The 25,724-nt window shown below is 43.8% G+C and overlaps 1 protein-coding gene across 9 annotated transcripts in view; it reads right to left on the reverse strand.

Moving 5' to 3' along the window:
- Positions 1-293: 293 nt before the first annotated feature.
- The window catches only part of SLC6A9 (solute carrier family 6 member 9), a 443,088-nt gene continuing 417,657 nt past the window's right edge, over positions 294-25,724 (reverse strand). For all 9 annotated transcript variants that reach the window (XM_069232784.1, XM_069232783.1, XM_069232788.1 and 6 more), the window contains 2 exons: positions 25,395-25,565; positions 294-18,918 (listed from right to left, as the gene is read on the reverse strand). In XM_069232784.1, coding sequence (XP_069088885.1) covers positions 18,712-18,918; positions 25,395-25,565 — 378 coding nt within the window. In that variant the 3' untranslated portion in view covers positions 294-18,711. The remainder of the gene's footprint in view (positions 18,919-25,394; positions 25,566-25,724) is intronic.

Genomic DNA, 25,724 nt, shown 5'->3' on the forward strand with positions numbered 1-25,724 from the left:
TTCTGAAAGCAGTTGAAAGCACACCAAAAAAGGGGAGTGTCATCCGTTACTAGGACTTGAATTAACACCAAAAACTTTCCCTAATTTAAAAAACTAAAATAATTGAACCAAAAAATTTAGTCATGTGCTTTGTAATTTCTTTATCAATAAAGTTGATTTGTTAATGCCACTCACCATCACCAAATATTAATACTAAACACAAAATATTTATTTTAAATTCCCCACCGCCCCAAGAAGATCTACTAAAGAAACAATTGCAAACAGCAGAAAATAAAGAGGCACCACACATAAACCAGAATATAAATTTTCATTAAACTCTATAAGACTTTTAAAAATCTACAGATCAGGAAGACACTTTTACAGTATAGTAACCAAGAAACAATACACATTTACACAATTATTGCTATTAACAAGTACAAGTTGAAACAGTAAACATTTGCATTATTTTGTAACTCTTCACAAAGGATATCAACACCCAATCAAGGGGGAAATAGACCTGTTTCAAAGTTTTAATGTTGTTCATGCATTAAATATGGCATTTGCTGGAAACGAAGCTTTATTCACAGGAAGGCAGTAAACAACATTATGGCAAATTGATGATAAGGACCACAGGTACACAAACAAGGATATGGGGCAAACAGTTTCATGGTTCAACACTGGGTTTCCAGAGAGCACAGATCGGCCATTTTAAAACTTCTAAATTCTCCAGGCTGCCATTTTGTCTTGGGATCCGAGGCACCAATTAATAGTTGATATTGGTAAGCTGAATTTTTCCATCAATTTATATTCAGAAGTTTCTGGTGTTAGGTTGCAAAGTAAGCTTTCTCAGAGGCATACTTTTCAGTTTCTTTCACATGAAAAATATGACTGATTAAAGACTAAAGCCTGGACCTTTCCCTGCCCCTCTATCTATCAAGAGATGTAATGCTTCATTCTTTTTTAGAGCGACATCTTGAAACTTGGTATCAGGCTTAATGTCTTTCACAAGTAAGTGCTCCATTTAGACAGTTTGGGTTTCCTTATTCTTGGCAATCAACAAAATGGCAACATTTCTTAACGCTGAAATACTTCATGTCCAACTATGAATATAGCTCCATATATTGTCTAGACAATGGGTAATAGGAGGAATGGATCCTAGCTACTAGAGGTGGACTGTTCCAGGTGAAAACAGATTTTCTTTCTGTTAGTGTACTGAATGAGTTTGTTCGAGTGATAAACAGCCACGGCATGCAGTATCTCCCACTAAGTGGCACCAGCATGTTCAGTTCTTGCCCAGTTACTGAGTATTTAATCTTTGCCAGTCACCAAGAAATATTCTAGCACTATACCTCTCCTAAGCCTTGCCATACTCAACTTGCCATTGTGTCACAATAACTCTCTTAAGAGACAAAAAGTGTTTTGTGCAAAACCCTGTGCTGAAAGTGAGGTTTTCGGCAATCACAATCAGGAAAACACAGTAGACTGAAGTATAAAATTTATTAATTTAAAAGTGTCAGTCCCATCATTTAAACATTGCAATACTAGAACCTGGATATTTAGAAATATTAAATAAAAGATGATGTCAGTAATACAACTACAGAAAGTTAGGACACACTGAGTTTAAGGATTTGGCTACAAATGGGGTGAACATGCATCTTTACACATTGAGAGTTTTGCAGTCCTTGGATGATTTATTTTACATTAATTGTGGTCACTGATAGAGTAAAATGGGACACTGTACAGACTTGGACAACAAAAAATGAAAAACTGCGTAGTATCAGTACAACTGCCACTTTCCATGTTTTCCCCACTTGCCTTTATCAATGTTCTGGGATTAAGCAGGACTACCAGATGTCGATGTAGTACTGAAGCTGGACCGTCCTTCTACAAAGCATTATAAGCTTATACTATAGTTCAGTTGGTTCAGTAAAAATGAACCAATGTTATCTAAGTCAGACTGCATGAGACTGCTGGATGATAACATAGATCAGTTCAGCCGGGCATTCTTCAACATAATCCATCACTAATTAATACCTTTGCTTATTCTAACCTCATAGGCCACTATCTAATAAGCCTGTTACTAAACATGAACTGGACTCTTTGATTCTGGTCAAGAAGGACCCCAGAACCATCAGATTTTGAAATTGCTATAGGAGTATACAAGTGGTTGCAAGAACGTGTTATGCAAAGGCACATAACATCCCATAACAAAGTCTTAAGCTGAACCTTGCATGCCCAGTGCCATTAAAACATCTGTAAACCATATGTATAGGTGCCTATGGGCCTCCTTAATTCTAAAAGATCCCAGTAAAAGTGGGACGGGGTGACACTTACTTTCCTGTGAAAGACAGAACAGTTCTTAATTGGTGGCTATGGACCATTTCAGGGCCGGATGAGGCACTCTTCCACCACCATCAGCATTATGAAGACCTGCACCAAACATGGGTGTCTATCACATGCTTCATGAAATCATACATTCCACTATGCCAGCCCTTTTGGGGAATATGCAAATAATCAAATAGGCAGACTGGTTCCCATCAAGGATGCTCAAATTATATGTGTGAGTTGGAGCTAGGGAAGTCTAAGGCAAAACAGTCTCAGAATGCTGAACTGGTAATCAATTCAGACCACCAAAAACAGATAGAGCACATTTGTTACAGGCTGGATTAGGTGCACAAAGCCTAATGGCACAAAGGTTATGTGGCATGTAGTCCCTGCTACCTGAAAACACAGTTGTGGCCAGGTATGCTGTTTTATACAGAGGATGTGTATGTATGAGTGTGTGTATTAAAAAAACACTCATAGATTTGATCATCAACTGGCACTGTGGACTTCCTAGATTCACATCTTTCCAATATATCGCTGTGTCTACCAGTCAAGGGGCTACTGAAATTGCTGCGATCAACAGCCTTAGGATGAGAAGCTACTATGATCTGGTGGTCTGAATGCAGATGTCACTAAGCCCACCTATGGCACCAATGGGCCTGGTTCCCAGCAGTTTCTATAAAGGCCAGTGAAAGCCTAAAAATGGACACTAAATTGCTGTCTCTCTCTGCCTGCCCCCAAGAAGTGGTCCCTCAATATTAGTGGTTGAGGCACACTGGTTCTAATGTGGATTATGGAGGTGGGCTATGTTTGTGTCGTGCACAGAACTACTGACTCTGAAGAATTAGATTCACATTGTTATATTATGCTGATTTGTATCGCACTCTAATTACCCAAGAGGGTATTCAGGTGCTTGTGAAGGTATGTAGGTGTGTGGTCCCAAAGATGCTTGTACAAAGAGCCAGGTCTTCAGCTTCTTGCTGCACTAAAGAAGTGAGGAGGAGGCTTTGATGTGTTGAGAGAGGTAGTTCCTTGTCTTGGGTGTATTATAGGAGAATGAGGGACCTCCAGTTTTGCTTTGCATTAGAACAGAAAATCAGGATGAAGTAGAGAAGAAATAGTAATGCACATATATGTGGTGCATAGAAACAAAGAAGGAAGAGTGCACCACTATTTTGTAGCCTCGTGACTGGCCCTGTGAGCAGGCAAGTCATACTTCAACCTCTTCAAAATGGCGCCTGAGTGACCTCTTAATTCCCCCTCACCCAATACGTGGGAAGAAGCCAAGGCCTGTGTGCTATGTCAAGGATTGGCCGCTGAGAGCCTTCATACTGAAACCTCAGAAGATATTGTTTGTTGACAACATTTAAGAGAAAAACAACAAACCTTGTACATTATGTGAAAAACAATATGTTTACTGATCAGTTAAAAACTAGCTTGAGAATATACATTTATATATTATAAAAATAATTAAAGACGCTATTTAGCTACTCACTACAAAGGTCATAACTCTGTACTGTTGTGTTTGTATTCTACAGCAAATAAAGTACTCACCCTTTCCAACACTCCCCCCCCAAACAAAATAATATACAAAAGAAAAAAACTATTTTACAGACTATCCTATTTGCCAAGGAACGTAACTTTACAACTGTACATGGATCGAGGGTGGCAGGTACACATAGATATCCTATACACAGCATGCAAAAAAAGAGGTGCACGAGGGTAGGGTTTCACAGAGCTAGGGTACCAGGGCTGCTGTGCATGCCCATGAGTATAAGTAAACTGAGACCTGATTAAAGCAGCAGGTTGCCCAACAACACTCACTGAAGTTGAGTCATGCCCATTCGCACACATGACCCTGTGCACACCTAGCCTTTCATGGCATGAGTGGTGTCCCACCACAGATGAGATTAGAATCTTGCGTCGTTGTCCAGTTCGCACAGTTGATACGATGAGTAGTGAGAAAACAACAAGGTGGTGGAGTTTGAAATCACAGTGTACACTCCTTCCTAGCTCTATGCTCCATCCACCAGAAAGCACCTCTATGGTTCAGCACAAGCGGATCATAAGCTGACGTTCAAGCCATTTAAAGATAAAAATTGACCTATAATACGCAAGAAAAGCCAGGAGTAAGCAGCAGTGGTGTGTGTGTGTGCTTGTGTGTGTGTGTATCATATCAAGTGGTTGAGGTGTATGTCAAAGGACAGGCATGTGCACCCACATCGTAAGATGTATTCGGGCACAGTAATCTTTACACCCTTATCGCCTTTGCCTGAGCTGGTTCTGCCCAATAGACATGGACAACTGGTAGGTTTCTCAGCCTTTTAAAAAATCCTGTACCCTAAATTTGATTAATGACTGTGAGGAAATACAAGAGGTGGTGGATCACTTGGTCGTTTTGACTTCTTTGAAAGCAAGCCACAGTTTTGTCATTGTAAGCGGAATTAGGTTTACAGTCACAATAACTTTGCGCTGTTTTTCTTCCTCTATGAAACCAGCCAAATTATAAACAAGGATTTAAGACACTTTGTTTAACCTTCTTTTTCAATTTTGTCCATCATGTTTCTGCATTATTTGTATTAATGTTGTTCTATCACTGAAGTTCACAAGTCACTGATCTGTGCTAATCTAACCAGTTTTAACAATTTGATAAAAGACATGATTTCTGGGAGAGATTCATCTGTGATTGTTCAGAAATTGTTCTAGAGTTTGGGGCCGTATTTGTAGAATAAACTATTTCTCACTACAATTTTTAGATACAGTCATAGAAATCTGAAGAAGGCTGGCAGCCAGATGGCTCCCATTTTGTGAAATTACAGTTATTTGCACACTGATATATTCTACTCATCAAAAACTAAAATATATCCTAGTATGAATGAATGATTGCGTTTTTTTTACATCACTAGTGAGTATCTAAATAAGCCATCAAGATGTTAAGCTGCATAAAAGTGTTGTGAAGATGGGAGCTAGGGGAAAGGGCAACGTGCAGGAACAATTTGAGGACTGCTGCCTTTGAATTCAGAAAGGCAGGATTCTTCTTGTTTACCCAATTTAATACACTGAGAAGGTAAACACGTTTCACGTGAACCCTTAACGTGGCTGAACAGACGTATATTTATGGGTTTGATGTTCTGCAGTCACAAGTAGAAGAAATATGAGGACTGAAAGGCTGAGAAGCACTAAACTAGTAACTAATCCATGATTTTAAATGAAACATAATTAGCAATAATTAAAATAACCCCCTTCTATTATGTTTGAGCTCACTAAATTGGTGCTTTTCTTAGTAAGTTTGAAGAATATGAATGTTATCTTTTTTTTTAAAAACTCACATGTAACACTAGTTTTGCAACTATAGATTTATCACAGATTCATCTGCATGTCTGGTCTTCTTCAGATTTCCTCTATGCTCTTTTCAGCAGTCTCCAACCTCTTCCTTTTTTACCTGTTTCCAATGTGTATGCCAAGAGTACTGGAAGCTAATAGCTAAAGAGCGCTCTAAATTCATGGTATTATCTGCAGAGGAGGCTGGCTGAAAGCACTCTAGAACAGGACTATAATAAATAGGTTTTGAGTCAGATGTTTATTTTATATGGTCATCACAACCTTAGAAGTAATCTGCTGAAATGAACGGGTTAAAAAGGTAAATGTAAATATGAATTATTGCCTTTGACAGGGGCATACAGTTTACTTTTCAAACTACTACTCCTGCTTTGAGCTTTCAATATCTTGGGCGAGTAAACTGGTCACATGAATCTTTGTTCATAAAGCGAAACTATTATAAATATTTGCATGGCCATTATTCTCCTTGTACATTTCACACTGTCGGCACGTTGACTGAATCCCAATTTATCAAGCACACAATTAACACAGCAGCAGTAGGGACGAGGGAAGACATGACATGTTAATAAAAATAATAACTATAACACAATAAATCTAAAACAGGATGCAAATATGAGGTACATGCTAGGCCTGTCAAATACAGAAGTAGCGTCAAAGGAAAAAATATCTGAAATGTAACGGAATTATACATATAGCTTTTAAATTGATTTACAAAGAAAAAAATGAAAAACTCTCATTACAGTTTACATAATTTCCAACAAAGCGGGGCTAAATCGTGTGAAGTACGCCTTAAAATATTTTTTTGCAAAGAACTAATTTGCCATGCACATTTTCTGCATTTTAATAAATTGAATGAAAGAATTCTGCAATTTTAGATAATAGCCACGTCAAGAGTATTTTTTTTTTATTTGATATGTCCGGAAGACTTTGGATAAAAAATAATTTTAGGAAAATGTGTTCGATCCCCAATAAGAATGTATCACTTAATAGTCCTTGCCTTTTAAAATAGCAGCATTTCATGTTGTTGTTTTTTATTATTTTACTCTTGCGCCTGTGCAAGATTAAAAAAAATGCTCTGGTGAACTTTTCACAGTACTTACAAATATACTACCTGGAGCAAGTAAGCTATTCGGCATATGGGGTTTCGCATCAAAACGGAGACTTTTGTGCCAGTTTCAAAGTTATAAGGAAAGCGGGTTTTAGGGTTGGCTTGCAAGAAAACAGCGCCTCCGTGGCCAATACCAACTGGCACTTGTGAGAAAATACCAGCAAGCCGATAGTTTAACCGGATTTAACTGAAAACCTAAGAGCCAGACGTTGTGAAACTCCGCAAACTACGGGCCGTCCATAAATGTGGATCTATGCAAGACTTTGCTCGCTAAATTTAAACTTTGCACATATGGACTGAGCGAACACTGGATGAGACGATACGAAAAAGCAACATTCAACTGAGATAAACTTTAGAGAGCTTGTCTACGCTCAACTATGCATTGTTTTATGGTCACGGGATCCATCTGACGGCCGTAAGTCAGAGATGCAGTTTAAGTGATGGCAGTGTCCAAGGTATCATTATTTATGGGATAATTTCCCAGGGTGGCCGTAGTATATCAGTTGGTCCCTGCATGATTTGATAGCTGCATCCCACAAGTTTATGAAAGAGGTAGATCGGGCTAGGCATCGAGCAGGGGAATATAAAGGATGTAATAACTGTGAATGAAGAACTGCACTTGACTTGCTCACTGAAAGGGCAGTAAACATACATGACTCTAAGCATTATAAAAACGCCGTCTAGGTGATGTGCCAAACCTTTAGTGGCGTCAGAAATATTAACAAGATTACACAAAAGAAAATGCTTTGAGGGGGCAGCAGGCGGAGAACTTCTAATATGCTTTCTTTTCTAAAAGGTTCCAAACCCGATCATCCTACCCTAAGTCCGGCCCTTAGTTTAGGCCTGACTAAAATAAGCAGGTTCCCCCTGTTTAAAAACACTGATTTCTGGAATGTTTTGCGGTGCTTTTTAGTCTTCTTTGCTCACTAGGCCTTGATTTTGGCCAGCTCTGGCTGCGCGTGCCACGGGGTCACGGGTCTGCATCGCGACGTACAAGGCGCGCGCGGACAGCATCACAAGACTGGACGGCGTCGTGCGCGCGCACAGCGTGAGCGCACTGAAGGGGCCCGCGGAGAGAGAGACGCAGTCTAGTCTCTCCGCAGGCAGTTTCGCGATAGAGGAAGTGGCGCACAGGGCACCCTATTGGGTAAAAGGTAAGTGGGGGCGGGTTTAGGATAGGTAATAAAGGGGGGGTGGAGGGTGGGGTCGGCCTCTTCACCGCGCCGACTTAGCGTGGGAGGGTCGAGTTTATTTTAGGAAGGAGGTAGTTTTCAGTTAGGCCAAGGTTTTTTAGTGGGGAGCAGTATCTACAGGCAGGCTTACCGTCACGCGGGGCCTGCAGGAGGATTTAGGACACCGGCGGGAGGGGAGGCCGGCTCCTTGGGCAAGTGCGGTCGCGAGGGCAGGAACGGGGGAGGCAGCTCCCCCCTTGGGCATTTTTGACAATTTGAAAAATATAACCAGCGCGCAGAGCGCGAGAAGGCCGGCAAAAAAAAAAAAAAATAATAATAATATATATTTTCAGTAGCGCGCGGAGACGCGTTTTCGGCAAAACGGCCCCCCGGGGTTGTTCTGCACCACCGGGAGACGCGCTGCAGAAAGCCAGCAGGCAGAGGCCTTGCTGACGCGGAGGCGCCGCCACCCCCCGCGCGGGGCCCCAGGGCAAGCAGAAGACGCGCTAGGGACAGGGAGGCCCAAAAAAAAAAATATGTATATATATATTTTTCGGAATTTCGGGCAGCAGTGTCGCAGGCAGCTGGACACCTACCCAAAGCAGGTGACAACATAGGGAACGCCCAGAACGGGTGCAGGCCATTTTTGGGGGGCACAACATTGGTGCATAAAAAAAATATATATATATAGGTATAATAAAATAGATAAATAAGTATTAATAAAACAAAGATAAAAAACAGATAATTATATAGAGTCACATAAAGGGAGCAAAATAACAGGGTTGTAGAACAACAACCGACGTCCCGGGCGGCAACATGGCCACCGGCCATGACGCGGAGGCAGTAAGGGCCGCACTGCGCGTTTTAGGCGAAGCAGGCAGGGCGGATTTACTTAGACCTGGGGTCCTAGAGCAGGCCTGGGTGGGGATGACACGCCCCAGCAGAGCGGCATCGGGGCGGGTGGCGGCCGCAATAGCGGCATGCGAGTCACAGGACTCTGATGGGGAAGGGGAGGAAGGATCGGTAGCTCCTGGGCAGGGTGCGATTGCGCAGCAAGTTCTTCACGGGACGCAGAGCCCCCTGATGTTTGGCGGGGAGACACAGGCCACGCAGGACGCAGGGACAGCCAGCGCGCAAATAGGCGCGGACCCCGCAAGTGGCGGGGGCCTCTCAGCGGGGGGGGCCAGGGGCGACAAGCCCAACAAAGAGGTGGAGCAACCCATACCGGGGCCCAGTGGGGATTTCACCCCCTTAGATTTGTCATACCACAGGGGGGAGGGCCCCAGCGCTGGGTTTTTCGGGGCGCCCGTAAAGAAAAGAGGCAAATATGCCAGAAGACACAGGGGGGGGTCCGGGAGGGCCAAGGCAGCGCCACGCCAGGCCAGGGGAGGGAAAGTCAAAGCAGCAGAGGAAGTAGGGAACGCGGGGAGCTGAGCCCGAACACGCAGGGGCCCTGGGACCAGGCAGAGACATGGGATTTAGAGGCCAGAATAAGGGAACAGCGTAAGGCAGTCGCAGAAACAGAGGCCAGGTGGGCGCAGCTCTGCAAGGACAGGGAAGAGGTGCAGGCCCGCATGGAGACAACTCCAAAACCTAGAGAGGCCAAAGGGCAGGCAGGGACACAGCAACCAGGTCAATGAACTGGGACCTGGGTATGGGTGCCACAGACAAGGGGAGAACAGAGACAAGAGGCTTGAGCGGCCAAAGGGGTAGTAGGCGCGGTGAAACCCGGTGACGCAGACGGTCACGGGGGCAGAAGGGCAGCAATGCCAACGTCAGAGGTTGGCAAGAGACGGAATACGCCGACTGTGCGCAATAATGCCCAAACGCGTTGGCACGAAGCTATGGAGGGGTCTGCGGCGGCCTTCTCCACACCGAGAGACCACGGACACCAGCCCGATGACACGCGTCATGCGGTTTTGGAAGCAAGTGCGAGTACATCAACTGATGCTAGAGATTTCGGCCAGCGCAAAGGCCAATGGGAAGGAGAGGATGAACTTGAACTGGACTATGTGGAGGAAGGGGATGAATGGGAGGATGGCGAAATACGAGATTGGGAGGTGAGCATGGTGACAAGGGGTGGCGGGCGAGGGCGCAAGAGCGGCGCAACCTCTTCGTGCTCTGTTTTGCAGGTGGCAGCTCCGCTGGAAGGCCCCATTGGTGGTCGACAAGTTACGCAGCGTGGCAGAAGTAAAAAAAGAATGCCAAGGAGTCTGGGAGACGCCGCTGGAGGTAAGAATTGGTGGTCAGTGTGGGGCGAAGGGAGAGGGATGACAAAGGAGGCTAACTCAAGAAGGCCCATTGCGGTAGGGGACGGGTCAGTTTTAGAGAAGACAGGTGATAGCGACATTCAGAAGACGGTCGAGAACAAAGATAAAGAAGGCACCGCCACGAGTGGTACGGCCACAACAGGGAAGGTGGATACGGGAGAAAAGACGGTAGATGACAAGGAAGGGGGAGGTCACAGAAAGAGACTGCCGTACATGGGTTTAGCCATGCCACTAGGTTCGCATGTAGCCGAAAAAACAAAAAACAAAATATGGAAACACAAATTTGTAGACGTGTTTAAACTGTTGCATAGGGACATACAGGCAAAGGAAGGGTCCAAAGAGGAGGAATGGGAACTAGCACGTAGGCCTAGGGTGCCGATAACAATGGACAACTGGACATCGGCCTTTTTGATATTCGCCAGTATATACTGCGAGAAATACCCAGACAGGGCCATTGCACTTTTTAAATACATGGATATAATTAGGAAGGCCCAAATGCATTTTGGAGGGTTCGCATGGCTCAGTTACGATGAAGAATTCAGGGCCCGGGTGAGTGTCAATCCGGAGAAACCGTGGGGTGACGTGGACCCCGAATAATGGATGGCATCGGCACAGACAGCGGCGTCCACTCACACTGCGAGTGGCCTGCCGGTGACTTACAAGCCCTTTCAAGCTCGCCCCGCTCAGGGAGGGGCGGGCAATACCACTAAGACAACAGGTACAACGGCAGGGGCTTGTTGGAACTTTAACAAAGGTTTCTGTTCCAGGACACAATGCAGGTTCAAGCACGACTGCTCCAAGTGCGGGGGCCGTCATCCAGTCACCCAATGTTTCTCATTGTCTAGCCCAGCTGAACAGTGGAGGGCTGCTAGAGGGAGAGGGGGGCATGGCACTCCTGCGCCAAAAGGGACCTACACCAGTTAGACTGAATTTCCTGTTACCATGGTTACATAGATACCCAGACATGGATAAAGCGCGTCTACTCGAATGGGGTTTTAGAGAAGGTTTTAGAATAGGTTACCAAGGCCCTCGGCAACGGAGATGGGCTGACAATTTGCGGTCAGCCAAAGAACGCCCGCAGGTAGTGCATGACAAATTGGCAAAAGAGGTAGCTTTAGGCAGAATAGCAGGCCCATTCTCTGGGTGGCCAAGTGACACCCTGATGATATCCCCCTTGGGAGTGGTACCCAATAAAGCACAAGGGGAATTCCGGTAGATTCATCATTTGTCTTGGCCGGAAGGGACGTCTGTCAACGATTTTATTGCCCAAGAGGACTCTAAAGTAATTTACGCGTCAGTCGATGATGCGATAAAGTTAGTTTTAAAATGTGGCAGGATGGCGGAATTGGCAAAATGCGACATTCAATCAGCTTTTAGACTGCTCCCTATTCATCCAGCAGATTTTGACCTCTTGGGCATGCAGTTGGACGGCAACATATACGTGGACAGGATGCTGCCCATGGGCTGCTCGATATCATGTGCGCTGTTCGAGACTTTCAGCACCTTTTTACAATGGGTTTTCGTAAGAGTAAGTGGACATAGGTGGGTGACGCATTACCTAGACGATTTCCTATTCGTAGGGCCAGCGGCATCTGGGCGGGCTCTGGACGCTTTCCAGAAGCTAACACAAAAGGCAGGTGTGCCTTTGGCTCCAGAAAAAACAGAAGGCCCCGTGCCGATTCTAACCTTTCTGGGCATTGAACTGGATACAAAAGAATTGGTCGCCAGGTTGCCAGCGGCAAAAGTGGGAGAAATGCTAGATTGCCTGGCGGAGGTGCGCACTTTGCACAAGATGGACCTGAGAATGGCTCAGAGGCTATTAGGCTACCTGAATTTTGCGTGCAGAGTAGTTAGGGGAGGTAGAACTTTTTGTAGGCGTTTGGGACTTTCCATGTCAGGTGCTGTACTTCCGCACCACAGGATACGAGTATCATTGATGTTACGAGAAGACATTAGAGTATGGGAGATTTTTCTGAGACATTTCAACGGAGTGCCAATGTCTTTTGGGGAGTCGGACACAGTATGGCAAGTACAGATTTTTTCAGACGCAGCAGGAGCATCAGGTTTTGGCTTGTATTGGGACGGGAGGTGGTGTGCGGAGACATGGCCGGCATCTTGGATGCAGCAAGGGAGAAGCATTGCATTTTTGGAGTTTTTTCCCCTTTTAGTTGCACTGGCAGTGTGGGGACGAGAATTAGCTAACAGGACAGTGATTTTTCAGATAGACAACATGGCAGTAGCAGAACTGGTCAATAGACAGAGAGCAAGGGACCTCAGAGTTTTGCGCTTGTTGCGCCATTTCATGTTCTTATGCCTGTCTTTGAATGTTATTTTTAAAGCTGCACATATACCGGGGATTTACAACGAGATTGCAGACTCACTATCTCGTTCACAGTGGCGGCGTTTCCGCGAATTGGCACCTGGAGCGGATCAGAACAAGACTGTGGTCCCGGCAGACATCTGGGAATGGGGGGCATGATGATCACGGGGCTGGTGGAGATGTCATTAGCAGTATTCACGCGGCGTAATTACAGAATGGCATGGTTGGATTTTCAATCTTTTGAACAGTTTTGGGGCAATTTCTGGGCACAAAGCCTGCCAATGCTTGAAGCCAGGACTAGACGTTTCGTGCTGTTTCTGATCGGGGAGGGTTTATCTCCAGCTACAATTGGGGGGAAACTGGCTGGTGTGTCCTTTTATGGCAAATTGTTTTTCGGTTATGATCCAGCGCGCAATGATTTATTGGGTAAAATGCTGAGGGGATGGAGCAAGGTTAGAGAGAGCGGAGACAAGCCAGCAAGGGAACCCATTACGTTCGAAATGTTGGTAGAGATGGTACAGGTGCTACCAGTTTGTTGTAGGGATGAATACGAGGTGAGCTTATTTAGGTTATGTATGTTGTGGATGTTTTTCGGCGCATTTAGAGTATCAGAGTTGTTGGGGGTGGGAAAAGAAATTGGGGTAAGGAGAAAAGAGGTATGCGTGCATAGAGACAGGTTGGGGATATGGCTAAGACGGTCAAAGACTGACCAGCTGGGGAAAGGCAAGTGGATATGGTTGAGAAAAGGGGGTGTGGTTTTAGCTTGTCCGGTGGAGGAATGGGTCAATTTCAAAGATAGATGGCCAGAGGAAGGTGAAACAGGAGTTTTCATACATGCGTCAGGGAAGAAGCTAACGAGTTACCAACTTCTACAAGTTATGAGGATGGCCCTTGGAAGGACAGGGCGGCGCGCAGGTGACTACGGAACGCACTCATTTAGGATTGGCGCGGCAACGGAGGCGGCACATTTGGGATGGGATTGGGCTAAGATCAAGGCCATAGGGAGATGGAAGTCTAGGTGCTGTGAGAGATATGTTAGGCCTTGAAGAACACGGAATGGATAGAAGAGGAGAGATGTGTGTGGGGGGGGGGGGGGTTCGAGTATCCAGGCATTTGTTACAATGTTTTTTCCTTGCAGGCTGCGTGGTTGGGCCGGAGACGGGAAAGATGACGACATGGTTGGTCGGCCATTCGTTCGTTCATTGGGCGGCGAAATTTGCAGAGAAGCAAATTTACGGCAGATCATTGGGACTGCCCAGCAGAAGCCATGAAGTGCGTTGGTGGGGAAAGAGTGGTATGAGGTGGGGGAGCCTGCTTCCATTTATCACAAGCAACTTGCCTCAGTGGGGATGCCCAGATTTGTTATTGATACATCTGGGGGAGAATGATCTGGTGAAGCTATCGGGGCTCACTTTGATTCAATTGATGCAGAGGGATTTGGAACTTTAAAAAAAAAATTATGCAGAACATATGGATGGAATTTGTGCCGAGAAGGGCTTGGAGAGGGGCTATCAATCATGGAGCCATAGAGCGGGCTCGGAAAAAATTGAATAGAGCCATGAGAGTTTTCTGCTGGGCCCAAGGGATCAAAGTTTTGAGACACGGGGACATAAAAGAACAAGAGCAAGTTTTGTTTCGCGACGATGGGGTCCATTTATCACAGTTGGGTAATGTGTATTATATCACAGAACTGAGACTGATGCTAGAAAGCGTATGGGGTAAAAATGTGTGTACCCAGAAATAAAGAGGGTGGGGCAGCGAAACGCCTCACGGGTTTCTCTGGTTGGCAGGAGATGGGGGAGGGTGGAGAGCCAGGTGCGGGCTTCTCCACCTTTCCAGGGGGAAAAACAAGGAATTGAAGGATCAGAACGGGGAGGGGTAGGCTGCAGGCAGGGAAGGCATGGGAGGAATAGGGAAGCATATACGTTAGGAAAATTGAAGGGAGATATTTTAAGGAGAAAATAAAGGAAAGGGAATTGTTAAGTTAAAGTCTGTTAAAAGGAGATACAGTTAAATGTTTAAGTAATGATGTTTAAAACCTGTTCTAATAAATGACCTTTTACACCAACAAGAGTGTCACGTATGTATGTCCCGATGAAGGGGACCGCGGAGAGAGAGACGGTCTAGTCTCTCCGCGGGCAGTTTCGGGATAGAGGAAGTGGCGCACAGGGCGCCCTATTGGGTAAAAGGTAAGTGGGGGCGGGTTTAGGATAGGTAATAAAAGGGGGGTGGAGGGTGGGGTCGGCCTCTTCACCGCGCCGACTTAGCGTGGGAGGGTCGAGTTTATTTTAGGACCACCCACCCACCCAGCTTAGGAGGGCGGAGGGACGAGAGGATAGGTAGGTAGGAAAGGGGGGTCAGGTAGGGGGGTTAATAGTCATTTAGGACAGGTGAATTTGAGAGTGATGGCAGGAGATGGGGGAGGGTGGAGAGCCAGGTGCGGGCTTGCCCACCTTTCCACGTGGAAAAACAAGGAATTGAAGGATCAGAGCAGGGAGGGGTAGGCTGCAGGCAGGGAAGGCATGGGAGGAATAGGGGAGCATATACGTTAGGAAAATTGAAGGGAGATATTTTAAGGAGAAAATAAAGGAAAGGGAATTGTTAAGTTAAAGTCTGTTAAAAGGAGATACAGTTAAATGTTTAAGTAATGATGTTTAAAACCTGTTCTAATAAATGACCTTTTACACCAACAAGAGTGTCACGTATGTATGTCCCGAACGGGGATGGCGAGCAGGTGCAGCTGAGCCCCAAAGCTTGCGTGACCTCTTGTGAGTATGGTGCTCCACGGGCACTGGGTCACCCAAACACAGTACACGGCAAGGGCGTGTCTGTAGGCCAAGGTTGTTTCCAGACACAACAGTCTGAAGTCCTGAGATTTAACAAAGGCTGTTGCCTTCGGATTTTCGAATGAATGCCTACACGACATGCATCTCAGCCAGATATAAAAATGCTATACACGCAGACTTAATAACTTCCATTTTATATTATTTCACAATTGATTTTTTTAATACCATCTTCCATTAAAAAGTATGCCATGAAACAGATGCTCACGTCTGCCTGTCTATGGGTTCTTTTATATCACAAGATAAAAATAACTGGTAATTGTACCACCTCTTTAACATATATATGCATGTTTCGAGATAGGTACACCACCATGCATTTACTTCTTTTGGGCCAACGTAGAGGCTGGTCTAACCCTCGTCTACATACAGATTGGTCCCTCTCCTCTTCTGAGGGTAACAAAGATGCAGCGTGGAGGGCATGAAAAGCAGGAGGCAGGATGGTAGGGGGGATTCTGAGAGGTGGATACAGGAGCTGTCTATAATTGCATTCATAGCTCAGACCTGAGCCCACCCTCTTTCAAGAGAAGACTATCCCCATCTACGTAATTCAGTCAATCATTCCACGCGTTTACTTCCACTTCTGTCACCTGGAGGTAAGGTTATACACTCACAGCACACTGCTCTGCAAGTGGAAAGCTTCCAATCTAAGATCAACTGCACCTGTAAACGACGACAAAGTGAGATACCCTCCACCTGGTGACCCCATCCATCTCTGGTGCGGGCTAAAGACGAGCTGTGACTATTGGAAATTACTTAGTTGCACCCCGTGGGGGGGGGGGGTATATACTTTCTGTCTAGGTCTCTGTTCTGCATTAGTACGTATCAACAGATTAGAAGTGTGCATAAAAACAGTGCTAAACACACTGATATCACCCATGGAAGGTATATTTTGTATGTATTTAGTAGACTGCCACAGAGGAAGGTCTATTTTGTATTTACTTAGTAAGCTGCCTCTAGGGAAGATCTATATTGTATTATGTTAGGCCACCTCTAGAGAAGATCTATTTTCTATTTATTTGCTACGCCACCTCTGGGAAAGATTTATTGTGCCCAGCTTCGGTCCATTCACTTTTAGAAAAAATGCATCCTTATGAAGTCCTAAAAATATCCAAAATCGAACGGTGCTAATTGGGGGGTTTCATTTTCCTGGCTCGTCTGAAACAGGCTGCATTCATACAGCCATCACTAACATACAACCGGGTAACCGTGAAAACAAACACTGTTAGTTCATGCACCTTTCACTCTAGGACAGCAACCAAATGTGCCAACCATGGCCAGTTGTGAACTATAGTAAACATGCATGCGCATAGACAGATTATTTGAAAAGTGAACAGGTGTTTTGGTTGTTGGTGAAACCATTTAGGGGAGGGCCAAGGAGCATTCCTTGGCAATTTTTTAGAAACTGCTTATGTGCTTAATTTCACAAGCCCTTGAGGGAGGAACTTAAAAGGTCCCGACTAAGCTCTGGAGGTAACAGGGGAAACACCGCTCACAGAAATGCCATTGCTCAAGAATTTATACTCAGTTTACTTCGTAATTGTGAGGCATATGCATGCACAGGCACGGTAATAATGCTCTTTATTACTGGAGAGAGAGCAAGACCAGAGAGCAGGATCGGCATCACCGTAATTGAGCAATGACCCACCGCCAAACTGGCTTCCTGAGCACTGGTCTCACTCATTATAATCCCATTTCCTAAAAAATGCTGAGGATTCGGCTATGCGCTATGTGAACGGCATAATGGTTTATAATATAGTTGTGAACTTATTCCATTCATATAATAGTCATATTTTAAGTGTAAACGAGGACCAATTATACTCCACTTATTTTAGGTCTGTATTAGAAACCCCTTTGTATCTGTTTCTTCCTTTAGTCAGAATGCTAGTCCTTCTACTAGTCCCACGTAACTCATGACGCCATAGTACAGCAGCCAATGGGAAGAAGCATTTCTTCCCCATGGCGTCACTCAGGCCCAGATCAGAGTTTGCGGCCTAGTGACAGGGCTCAGTTGCAGTGCCTGTTCTAAGCTCAGCCGCCTCTTTGAAGTTGGAGTTACTACTCTTTAGCCCAACACACATAAAGGAGTCTGTAACCACACTTTGCGTGGACACTCTCCCCTACACCTTGAGGTTTGAAGTGATTAAAATCAATAATCTATAAGTATTACATCACCCTTCCCTTAGCTCTCTAGTCCAAGAACAGTTTGGGGACTAGACAAAACTTTGTTTAAGCAGTAGAATGCTGATATTTAGTTTTTTTATGTTTGTGCAAGAGACCTAAATGCCCAGTGTCACTGCTAGGCTTGAGAGCACACACTGTCAAGACAGCAGTGACAAATATGGCCACTCTTTAGCATGACAGCACAGGCTTCAACAACTGGAAGACACTTTTTTTAACACCATTACGAAGACGAAAGTCGATCATTGTAGAAGTGAGTTCCAGAATCAGGTTCTGCTAAAATGAGCTGCTTACTGTTAACATATACATGTATTATTACAGATGCAGACATATATATATATATATATATAAATATATATATATATTAATATATATGTTTATATATATATATATATATATATATATATATACTTAAATATATATGCTTACATATGTACTGCAGACACACATGCACACTTACATGCTAAATACTATCATCAGCAGACTACCTGGATAACCAGAGGGGTAAAGGAGTACAGGATCATATTTGTCTGCTGTGAAAATTGCTCCACCCATGCACATTCACAACAAGAAGCCGCTCAGATGGCCACGTAACAGACGGGTGACACTCGCAGTCAGTTTTCTTTTTTTGTGTATGTTTTTTTTTTTGTTCATGTATGTTGGCACATTTAGTATCACTAGTGTTCCTAGACTTATCAAATGCTGGTGACACGTTTAGCCATGGCACCTGGTCCTCGCAAACCAACAGCCTCTTAACAGAGCCCGGCACCTGGGTTTCGCGACTGCATTTTTTGCACTGTAAACAAAGGGTTAAAAGAAATACAAAAAAACACAGATAATAAAATAAATGTAAGAAAGAGGGAGAGAGGAATATGACTTTCTGAGATGGTCTCATCTCCCCCTGGAGATAAAAAAAGTAAAATTCTGTCCACGAGTAAAATGGACAGAAGGGTCCCAGGAAGACTCCTCCACATGATGAAGAGGGCTGGCTCCTCTCCGGGAAAAGTCTCTGCTGCGCAACTATTTACTGATCACCGGGGATGGGGGAGGATGGGATGCAGGAGTAGGGGGCTCGGATCTTTCGGAGGAATGTGGGAGATAGGAAAGGTTTTGGTGGAAGGTTCTTCAATAGTGTGCGAGCACCCTCTCCTCCCCCCCGACGGTGACAATATATTTTTTATACTTTAGAGTCCTGGCTGTGCACAGAGCCGTTGCTTCCCTGGCCGGCGAAGCGGATCTCGTCGTTCTTCGACTTCTCCTGGTGCAGCGGCTGTGTCTCGAAGTTCGAGTCTGTTGGGCTGGTCGCTGGGGCGTAGGGCCCGGTCCGGTGTTCCAACAAGGCAGGGCCCCAGTCTTTGCTTGGCTTTGTCGCATTCTTTAAACGCTATTGAGCCACAAAAAACAACGCCAAAAGCATTAGAAGGGAACCCACTGTTGCTGAGAACTTTACTATTGCATTATATAGTGACCAAGCAAGGTTTATAGGATCACAGTAGCTCACCACAAGCAGATTTCCTCTAATAAATGTTTTGTGCAATACTTTAAAAAAATGAATCTGCACTCTTAGGTCTATGCCTACATGAAGGTGTACATTTGCTATCTCTGGGGATTTACAAAGGTTTTGAAAAGTACTCTTGGAAATCGGCCAGATTCACAGCTTTCCACAGTACTCCTGGAATATTAGGTTCATGAAAAAGGCAGTTCTACAAAGATAACTGCACAGTGTACAACTGCAGGAGCTAAAATTACTTTACATTAGTGTATTTACACTTTAATTATTTTTACATTTTCCCTCAATTTTAATGCCTAGATCTTGAGCAATTTTTGACTTTGCAGGAATTCCCAAAGAATTCTATCATAATTCCAGGGAAGCTGCAGCTCTCACTGATTTTCAAAATCATTCACATGGGGGTCAATATACCCTGTGGTAGCTGAGATTAACTGAATTATTCCGCCCACCACTTTTTTTGTTTTGTTTATATACCCATCTGAGGATTTTCACTTTTCTGTTTGTTCTCTTTCTTTTCCCTAAACCTTTCCTTCAAATGATGGTGGTTTCCCAGACCATTCCCACCCAGAAAATAGAAGCACTTGTTAAATTACCTGCAAAATATTGTGAGTTTCTAGCTGCATTTACCGAGTTTTACAGGTGAGCCCGCTCTAGAACGCCACAAACATGCCCCTATGAGCCAATGTGTCTAAAAGACACCCCACCATACTGGCAGAATTTCAGTGACTGTAAATCCAACATATAATGCAGATTTTCTATATGTATAGTCTAGTATCTAATTTCTTGGTGTATTACATACTTATTTAGAATTATATTATGTTTTCTGTTATTTTAATTTATAATACTTTAATTAATTAATGTGCAAAATGTTGTAAATTCTACTTCATTTATTTAAAACTGTGTTTTTAGTAGGTACGGTGGCCTGTAACCCCTTATGAAAACTGTGGTCTTTTTAAAATTACAAATATATATAAAAAAAATGTTTTTATAGTTTTACAGCACTAAGGTAGTGTCAGATTGAACAAACTACACTATGTGACCACTTTCTCATACTAATCTTTAATTGCTATGTTTTCCTGCTTATGCTAACTATGTTTACTGGAAACATGAACTGCCCCTGGCATCTGAGACAAGGGTTTCACTTTATGTACCACACGAGAACAATGTACTAGATATACTCATAGTGTTTCTGTGCTACTTATTATTAAGCTACTAGTTATTAAACACACGGAGGCACAAACAGTCACGCACAAAACAATGCTCTGAAACTAACATCCTCAATGTTAATCCAGTAATTCCAGGTCCTATTTTGATATTCCTCTGGAATTTGCTTAAAACAGCCAAATGCTGGTGAGGAATGGGTGTGGGGGTATGTAAACAAAGACACATCTGTGGTGTTCCCACAGATCTCATAATTCTAGTGGTAGGTAACTTCTGTTACCCGATCCATCAGATTTAATGAGCCCCCCAGATTTTGGCCTTGTGGTGTATTATGTCACTGAAGGTCCTCTAGAGATGATGGCATTATAATTCCACAATATGCAGCTACACACTGCTATACTACAGCAGCGCAATGGTAAATTACTTTAATGAACTAATAGAATACTAACACACTACACTGGTAAACGGAGCAAAATGCAGTACCTCTATAGGACACTGTGCTATAGTACTATTTCTCTGTGGGAGTACAATTAAAGTATTATGGTACTATAGCAGTACACGGGCAAGTACTACCAGGGTTTCTATGTTGTTTTCCAATTTGACCCGATGTGGGAACCTCCTGGCAGCCCCACAGTCTAAGGATGTCCCTTTATGCAGGGCCAGCTTTAGTGCTGGTGGCGCCCTGTGCAGCAATCTTTTTTGGTGCCCTCCACCCCATGACCAGCTCCTCAGATTCACTCACTACCACCTGGCAAATGTGCCCCTCATCTCTCCAACGCCCCTCTCACATACATTCATTTGTTTGTGGCTTACTTTACTAATCCACTCAGCTATCCACATAAAATATAGTCCTGTTCTGTGCAGCAGGCACATTAAGCATCTACGCTACTTTATGTCGAGTCAAACATGCCAACACTCTCATCTCTCTCACTTGACATTTTAACTGTTTCCTGAAGGCTGGACGCAAAAGGAACTTTTCAGCAGGTGCTTTTAATTCGCAAGTTCGGAAGTTATTGCTAAACACAGCGCCTCCCTGAGGTCAGCTCCCCCCATTCTAGGTCAGCACCCGGTGCGGCCGCACCGCTCGCACCGCCCTAAAGCCAGCCCTGCCTGTGTGCTATCAATAGTCAAGATTACAAAGAACTTGTGTAGGTTTAGGTAATGCCGGGTCTCCCCAGAGACCCAGTATCATTAATTGGGATTTCGTTTTTAGCTACTAACCTGTCACCATAGTTAATTTCTCTTTTATCTCTTACCATAAGTGCTGTATCCTAGGACAATCTCAAACCGTATGTATGAATGTACCCCTTGCCTTGCAACCTCTGAGGCACGTATCATTTCCACCCTTCCGATTTTCCATAGGAGTGTTAAAGGATATTAAACTAAATAAAGTATTTTTAATTGTACCATCCAATAGCCTGCCCTTATTGGCACTTCTCTAAGACATCGACAAGCTTCATTCCAATTCTACTTTTCTAGTATTCCAACATCCTCTTGCCATTTATCACTGCACATGTCTAAAGTCACCATTCAGTTATTAACCATTATTTTATGTTTGTGAAATGAAGTGCTTTGTTATGAGAGTTGCCAGAACTCTGTATTCCAAGGGTGAATCTTGTCGTACGTCCACCCAAATATCAGCATATTTCGCAAGAGTGTTATGTCCTGTCTTTTTGATAATTCAAAGTCCTGGAGTGCCAGGCCCCAAAAATTCTTTTACAGTGGAAATCCCTAGTAGGACCTATTTCTGAAACTTTACTAAGTCCTGCAAATGTAAAAAAAAAAAAAATGAGTACCACAGTGAGGTTTCCAAACTGAATTTATCAATCCACTCTATCTTCTGATTGCCATTTTGCCATATTTTAACTACTTCCTGGGTTTGACATGGGCCACCCAGGGTAGATCTGCAGACATGTAGGATTCTAATATCCCCTCGGCCCCGGAACACACCTGTCTGCTCTCAACGCCGGTTCATTTAGGGCACTAACGGTTTAGGGTCATTAACAATTACCAAATGGAAAACCAAGTACCTTTTACACAAATTACGAAGAGCAATACTCTTATGTCCACTGAAGAGCACTGGCAGATGTTGGAAGCTTTCAGAAGTGGTCTATGGCGGCACTATAAGTAGCTAAACACTTCATCAAGTTTTCTTTCAAAAATCCTCCTTGTTCTTAGCTGTATATATATGTATATCCTTAGGTGCGTAAACCTTTTTGGCGTGAACCTCAGTGGGCACATTTAGCTTTCTGAAGGAGACCATGTTGCATCATGTTGGAGACGGTTGATACAGAGACTGGAACCCTCTCCAAAACGGTTGTCAGGATCCTAGGAATTGTGTATCCAGGGTTGGGCAAGAAAAGGAGGATGTTGTCAGAAACATCAAGCCCACGTCTTCCCAGTGTCTTTCCTATTTAGCTCTCTGAGCAATGCACCCAACCAATCCAGTTTGTCTATAGCTTGAGCATCAGAGCAAACACCAGAGGGGAAGAGACGGCAGTCCTATCTCCCCACGGGGAAATCTTTCGAAATAGTCCCATTGATTTAAATTTTCTGTGTGTAACAGTGTTTTTCAGTACACAAAATTTGAACAAAATCCTATTTTTTTCAGAGTCTCAAGCAGAAAGGGTCCTTCCAGTGAGTCAAATGCATCAGCATCAAGTGAGACTATCACTGCTGGCTCCTGAACATCACTGCTTGCTCCTGAAAGAGACATGCTCTACTGTAGGCAACCAAACAATGTACTGACACTGTGTCTTGTGAAACGGTGAGGCATGAAGCCTGACTGGTTTGGGAGGATTAATTTATCTAAAACAGTATACAGGCGACTAGCCTTATTGCTTCTATTTATGTCAGTCTCTTCTATGACTGCCAAATTACCTGTTGAATTGGCTCCTTCTGTGCTGTTTGCAGTTCTACACATCCTAAATTATTTTCTGCCACTTATTGTTGTTCTTTGGGCTTCATGGATTGCTGCTGTAGCCTATTGTTTCTTTCCTTTTGACACTTCTGATCTCCTCGCCCCTCTGGGCATTCTTCCACCCAGGCCCATGGTGTTCAAAGAAATTAGTGTTATTTCAATCCCATCACTCTCAGTTTTTGTTTCATATGGGTTTGTCTCATGCAATCTTGAAATACAAGTACTTTCTGTGAGTCGCATTTCCCCTAACCTGACTGTAGGTGTGTTGAGAACCACTGGAAGTTGTGAGCTTGTCAGCTACACCGGCCCTTGTGGGGGGAGGTCATGATGGCTTTTTAAGAGATACGGCTGGTTTTGAAGATAGCGTGGGTAGATGAGGGAAGCCAGCGGAGTTCCATCAGGTTAGGATTAGGCTGTCATAGTTTTTCGGGCACTTGATGAGATGTGCTGTGTCATGTAGGATGTCACTGTGGAATCTGGCAATGCATGGAGCAAGGTGTTTCCACAATCTAGATGCAAGAGAGTGATGCCTTGAATAGTAGTTCGGAAGCCAATTTCTGGGAGAAAAGGCTTCACTGTCTTCAACAGAACTAGCCTAGTCTATTTTGTCTTCATTGAGGATGAGGTTGGTGTCCACGATTAATCTGAAAGACTTAGCGATGGATGAAAGTTATAGTTTGAATCTGTCCAGTTTTATGTCACTGAACCAGGTTTGGATGAGTTATTGCTTTTTGTTCTTGATGAATAGTAGAAATCCTGACTTGGTGGGGTTGAGCGTTAGGTAGGTGCTGGACATCCATCTATGGATTAAAACTGAGCAGTGTGTGAGGCATTGGAGACTTTGAAGCAGAATTAAGTTTCATCTGAATTTTGATGCGGTAATCGGTGAGTGGAGACCCAGGAGGCTAGATGGTGAGGCTGAAGATAATAGCAGACATGATGGAACACTTGTGGGACTCCCAGGTGCTAGAGATCTTCAGGGACCTATAGTCTCATATAGATAAACTGGTGTCATTTGGATGGATAGCAGGAGAACCATTTAAGTTCTTGTTGATGAAGGGTAGATGACTGATAGTTGGCGAGGTCATCGTGGTCTGGTGTGGGTTTCATCAGGACTGGGCGCATCTGACCCATCTTGAGAGATGGAAATGTTGACGAAGGTGATTAGGGGTGAGAGACACTTTGATGGGCAGGTGACAGAGTATTGTTTGATGAAGCACACCGTGAATAGTAACAATATGAATTGAACTATGTACAGACAAAAGTTGAATGTACACAGGATGATACTTTTTTCAGCAACATCTGAGAAGTAATACAAAGGCAAAATATAGGCACATGTACCAGTGCATCTCCTAAACTTGAGGTCATTTTGATCCCATATGAGTTGTAGGAGAGTCTGCTCCAGTACTGGCACTTAATTTGTTACTGCAACATCCCTCATGCAATGGCAGTAGAGTCCTGGATAAGCATGTAAATGCACTTTAATAAAATTGTGCTTTAATACTTGTGATAAAAATTATTTATTTTTAACTTTGAGGCACAACAAATACATGTGAAAAAGAATATCTTAAATATAAGAGTGCATTTATATAAATACTTAGAGCAAACCTAAACCTAAAAAAACGTGCTTGGTTATCACTCGCAATGTATTGCTTTTCATGGGTGAAGGCTTCCTTCCAAGATGGCTTCTATGTTTACCAAACAGTCCTTAATATCTGCTGCTACTCCTTACAACAATGCACGTATTGCAGTGCAATGGAAGGTGGAATCATAAGGTAAAGGTCAATTGCATTATAACGAGAGAGAATTGCTCCTGTGGGGTGATTTCAGATGTGAATGACACTGTCTGTAAGCAATTACTCAAGGTGCCTAACCTAAATCAACTAGTATCTGAAGGCGGGTAGACACAAACGTCACTCTGTGTATTATTAACAAGACGCCTAGCAGACAGCTGAAGCTGATACAAATGTATTGATGGAGAAACTACCATGCTTTAAAGAGGATCGTATTTCGTTAAACACGAAGTGCTTTCAAAGCCAGAGTATTTATCTTCATTCAGGGCTACACATACAAAGTTATTATGGTATGTGGACAGTTTTTAAAAAAAATCCTAAGCTCACTGAGCTGCAATCAACGTGTACATTTCAATCAAAAAATAATAAACTTCTACTGCATAAACAAGAAAAGCCTATTAGCATCTGTGATTAAGAACTGTGGTGGGCATGATCTGATAATGCATATATGCTCAAGAAGTTCCCGTTCCACCTACCTGTAGAAATGTATCCCCCTCAGACCGACAAACTCGGAAGATGGCATAACCAGGTATACAAACGACAGAAGACAGAGCCATCAGGAAGCCCAGGGTGATCGCCCACGTTGGATAGATGTAGGTGCTGTAAGTGATTGGCCGGTACTGGATGACTGTGAAGATCAGAATGAACTGTGTGGGGAAAAGGTGCATAATTAGGAGGCCAGCACACCTACATGGACTCTACCAACCAATGAACATTGAATAAAAAGTTTTTATTTCAGGGGATGTCCCATAATGTCACTGCTACTGAGGTTTTGACCGATATCTAGTTTGTTTTTACATAACACT

The sequence above is a fragment of the Pleurodeles waltl genome, chromosome 4_2 (genome assembly GCF_031143425.1).
Source record: "Pleurodeles waltl isolate 20211129_DDA chromosome 4_2, aPleWal1.hap1.20221129, whole genome shotgun sequence".
NCBI classification, from domain to species: Eukaryota; Metazoa; Chordata; class Amphibia; order Caudata; family Salamandridae; genus Pleurodeles; species Pleurodeles waltl.